General features: G+C 44.9%; 1 protein-coding gene across 1 annotated transcript in view; it reads left to right on the top strand.

The window, feature by feature from the left end:
• The first annotated feature begins 4,169 nt into the window (after positions 1–4,169).
• The window catches only part of LOC104394002, a 13,518-nt gene continuing 13,437 nt past the window's right edge, over positions 4,170–4,250 (top strand). The window contains exon 1 of the mRNA XM_010003536.1: positions 4,170–4,248. Within this exon, the coding sequence (XP_010001838.1) occupies positions 4,170–4,248 (79 nt within the window). The remainder of the gene's footprint in view (positions 4,249–4,250) is intronic.

The raw sequence follows: 4,250 nt of genomic DNA on the forward strand, positions 1-4,250 counted from the left end.
TGCCTTGTCCTTTGTCTCGACCCACGAGCTTCTAGTTGGGCTTTGTCCTTCTCATCCCAGAGTGTGTGTGGGGGGAGGGCTTGAGTGAATGGCCGTGGGGCTGGTTCTTTGTTGAAATGTTAGGCCCAAACCACGACAAGCTGATAAAAGATTTCTTCTCCATAACTGCAGTTAAAAGATGAGTTTCAACTGTTGTAAGACTGTTCTGAAATCTGTGCTGTGTGAACTAAGTAAAGGCAGGTTTTTTTACACCTCTTTTAATGTTTTAGATTAAAAAAACCTCAGAGTTCTTATACTGCTGTGACATTAGAAAGACTACTTTTTAGTATTAAGAAAGACATTTTTGCATTATAGTTTTACATGAGAATATTGACCTGTTAGAAGATTCTCAGTAGCATCAGCGTTGGGTTGATAGTATTAACCGAGAGCTGGTTAGTGTAGCTAAAGTTGTACTGTTCCTTTGAACAAAATTCAACATGGAAGTTCCTGAAATGCTAATAATCCATAGTGGTAATAGAATTTCAAACATACATTGGTGTGATGCAAGTTAGTTTGTGTCAACTTGTCTGAAGTTACCCCATGAAGGAAATCCATTGCTAGCTGCCTGTGAGTGTGCGAGGGGTCTGGATCCCAACGTTTCTTGCCTTCTTGACAATAAAATGCACCTGTCACTCTCCCTCTAAGTCCTCCAAATGCATATTCCAGCGTGTAGATGCTGCTGGAAGACACAAGCTTCCCACTGCACACCTTTACTTAATCACATTGGTTTTGAATTCAGCTCCTTTGCTGCATCCTCACCTTTGCTGCCTTCTTTCTGGGAAGCCACATCACAGATTTCCTCATTTGTCCTGAAGAAGCTTCCACAAGGTCCTACCCAAAACTCCACAGCAATGCCCTCATGCGCAAAGACGGAACAGAGGGGAGGGTGGGAATGGAGGAGAGGTAGTGCCCCCCACCAGTGTTCTCAGCATGGGATAAAGGAAGTTCAACATTGCCACAGCTACCAACTGTTGTTGGTAACAGTAATGCTTCCTGGCAGAGCACACATTCTGTACACATCAGTGACTACAACAACATGTAGTAAATGAGGTCATAAAAGCTAAACAAGCCATACCATTGAATTCTTAATGTAGGCTCCATACAGCTGCAGTGAATTTCCAGCACCTGTACATGCTTCGCTCTGAGTTAGATACTGTCAGGCACCGAACTGCAGAAAAGTTCTGTGGAAGGTTAAGGCTTTACCATCTGTGATGCAGTTTAAATACCAGTGTTACTCAGACTGAAGCTATGGTGTGTCTTTGCCATCTACCGTATGATTTCAGCGTATACATGTGAGCAGGTTATTAACCATGAATCATCTTATTGACTCTTGCCAGTCTGAACAAATTACTGTATAATCTTTAAAATTTGATTAACAAACAAGAGTGTGCTGTCAGCCAGCAGCATGCTGTTTGGCTGAGCCCACGAGGTTCCTCCTCAGGAAACCAGGCAGATAACGATGGATTTGCTGTGCTATTTACAGGGTGACTCCCTCCCTGCCAAAGTTCCGTTGTCAACCTCTGCTGCAGTTGGCAAACCTGAGACACATTGCTTCTGAGTAGCTGATGTATTTAGATTTTCAGCCCTGCACAAGCAATCTAGACAGTGGCAGTTAACCTGATCTCATTTCCCTGTGTGGAAAATGGTTCTTCAGCCAAACTGAGCTTCCTGTCTTCCCAAGATACATGCCTTGTTATGCAGTCAGGTGAGCAGTGCCATGCTTTCCCATAGGCTTGCACCAATGTAGCTTCTGATCATAGCCCCAACCAAGACTCTTCCTCTTTTCCTATGTTTACTTTCCAGATGTCCCTCTTTGCCTTGGGTGAGCATGGTGTTACTCCTCCTGTTGTCCTTTGCTTTTTCTCCTATAGTGGGTCACACTGTGTATCTTTGAATACACCAATCACTAGAAATGCAGATGCCCAGACTGTTTTGACCTCTGTCAAGATTAACTGTATAGCTTTAAAATGTTTAAAACAAAAAACCCAAATATAACAAACAACTTGCAGATGTTTCAAAGCTCTATGTTTGAAAAGGGAAGTTTTCTCCAGTGCCTAAAAGGCTTAGAAGGTGGGGACCTACTGCATTTATTATACGCACAGAGGTACTGCTTGTGCACGGAGCTTTGTGTTGCAGGTGATGCTGCAAGATCTGTACCATTGCTGGGGTCTCACAGAACTGTCAGAGTTGGGAGGGACCTCCAGAGATCATCCAGTCCAACTCCTTCACTAAACCAGGATGCTAGAGCACATTACTCAGGGCTGCATCCAGGTGGGTCTTGAGTATCTCCAGAGAAGGAGACTCCATTGTCTCCCTGGGCAGCCTGTTCTACTGCTCTGTCACCCTCATAGTAAATAATTTTTTCCTCATATTTATATGGAACTTCCCGTATTTCAGCTTGTCCTTCCCATATTGCCCCTTGTCCTCTCACGTTGCCCCTGTATGTCTTGGGAACTACTGAAAAGAGTCTGGCTCCATCCCCCTTTCACCCACGGTTTAGGTACTTATAGGCATTAATAAGGTTCCTGTGGGCAATAATAGAAGCTGGAATTGACTGTAGTAGTTGTCCTCTGTGCATGTACCCTGGCCTGAGCTACTGCAAAACCAAGTTTGACTCTTGCACAATTTTAACTGTTTCCTAATGATGTGCTTCTTCGTGTTCATCCACTATCCAGGTCTTCCCTCCATGTTATCCTTCACTTCAAAAATCACAGAATCATAGAGTCATAGAATCATAGGGGTGGGAAGGCACCTTTGAAGATCGTCGAGTCCAACCCGCCTGCTGCAGCAGGAACACCTAGGGCAAATCACACAGGAATTGTCAAGACAGGTCTTGAAAGCCTCCAGAGAAGGAGACTGCACAGCCTCCCTGGGCAGCCTGTTCCAGTGCTCTGGATAACAGGAAAATGGGCATTGGCTGCAGCTTAGCTATGGACGTGTGTGGAATACAGAACACTATAAACAAAATAATAGATAAAAAAATTATTTTCAACAGCAAATGTTCCTGTGAACAACCTCCTACAGTTGATGATTTAAGCAGATGATGTAAAGCAGACACGAGAGGCCAACATGCACAATAAATGTGGATCAGTGAAGCAATGGCAAGGTCTCCTAGAACATTCTAGCACTGGAGTCCTGAGAAGCTGAGAGCTTTCAGTCTCGTGTGGAATGAAACCTTGCCTGGAAGGTTTCTGTCCCACCTGGGCAGGAAGCAGTTTCTGGCAGGAAAAGGTGAACATGCAACAGGTTTTGTATTTTTATGTTTGATCTGAAGTATTAAAGGATTCTTGGCTTTGGCCCCAGAGGTTCATTCCTTGTGCTGCAAATTTCTAGATAGCTCCGACAAAAATGGCAAGTGTTGGTGTTGAGCAGAATTATGATTTAGATATAGGAAAATAGGCAATATGGTAAAAAAGCAAAAGGTTAACTCTCAGATCTTATGTAAGGTTATCACTTAAACCTTGCAGGTCCCTTAAGCTTCTCTCAAGCTTTTGGGCAACTGATGATGGTCAGTATAGTGCAGCAAAGGGTGAACTTCTTTATTTTGACCCTATATGGAAAATTAAATTTTCTGGCCCTTATTTTGATGCCTCTCAAATTCGGTTGAAAAGGAGGTATTCAATAGATTTGAGAAGTGTGCATAAACGACGTAAAGTTGTCATAAAGTTTCATCAGGTGCAGGGGGAGTGTCTGAGTTTGTGCTTGACTGCTGCCCTGGTGTTCAAGGCGAATGTCCGTTTTCAGCTTTCATTTTAATTTCCTAAGTATAAAGAGACAATCACTATCTTTTGGGCTTCATTTGCATGCTGTCAGAGATTTAAGCTTCAAATCCTATTGCCAGTGATTGCCGAGCTGGCTTGTTTAAAGCAGCTGCTTTATCTTGGTGCACACGAAGGGCGATTCCTTCCCTTGGTTTTAAAGGCAGCTCTTCTGCAGGCGGGATGAGGCACAAGGCTGCTGGGTTCAGCTGAGCTGACCGATGTTTCATGTTCCTGTGCAGCCGTGGTGGTGCTCGGGGAGTGCTGAAGCGCGGGGTTTTGCTCTGTGTTCGCAGGCGGGGCAGCAAAGCATGAGGTGACCCGGCGATGTGAGCGGTGAGCCCGGCGGCCGAGGCGCTCCCGGCGCGCACCATGGAGGACTGCCTGCACACCTCCTCCGAGAACCTTTCCAAGCTGGTGAGCTGGGCGCACAGCCACGGCACCATCTGCAGC

The sequence above is a fragment of the Chaetura pelagica genome, unplaced genomic scaffold (assembly GCF_000747805.2).
Source record: "Chaetura pelagica isolate M959 unplaced genomic scaffold, ChaPel_1.0 scaffold228, whole genome shotgun sequence".
Lineage (NCBI taxonomy): Eukaryota > Metazoa > Chordata > Aves > Apodiformes > Apodidae > Chaetura > Chaetura pelagica.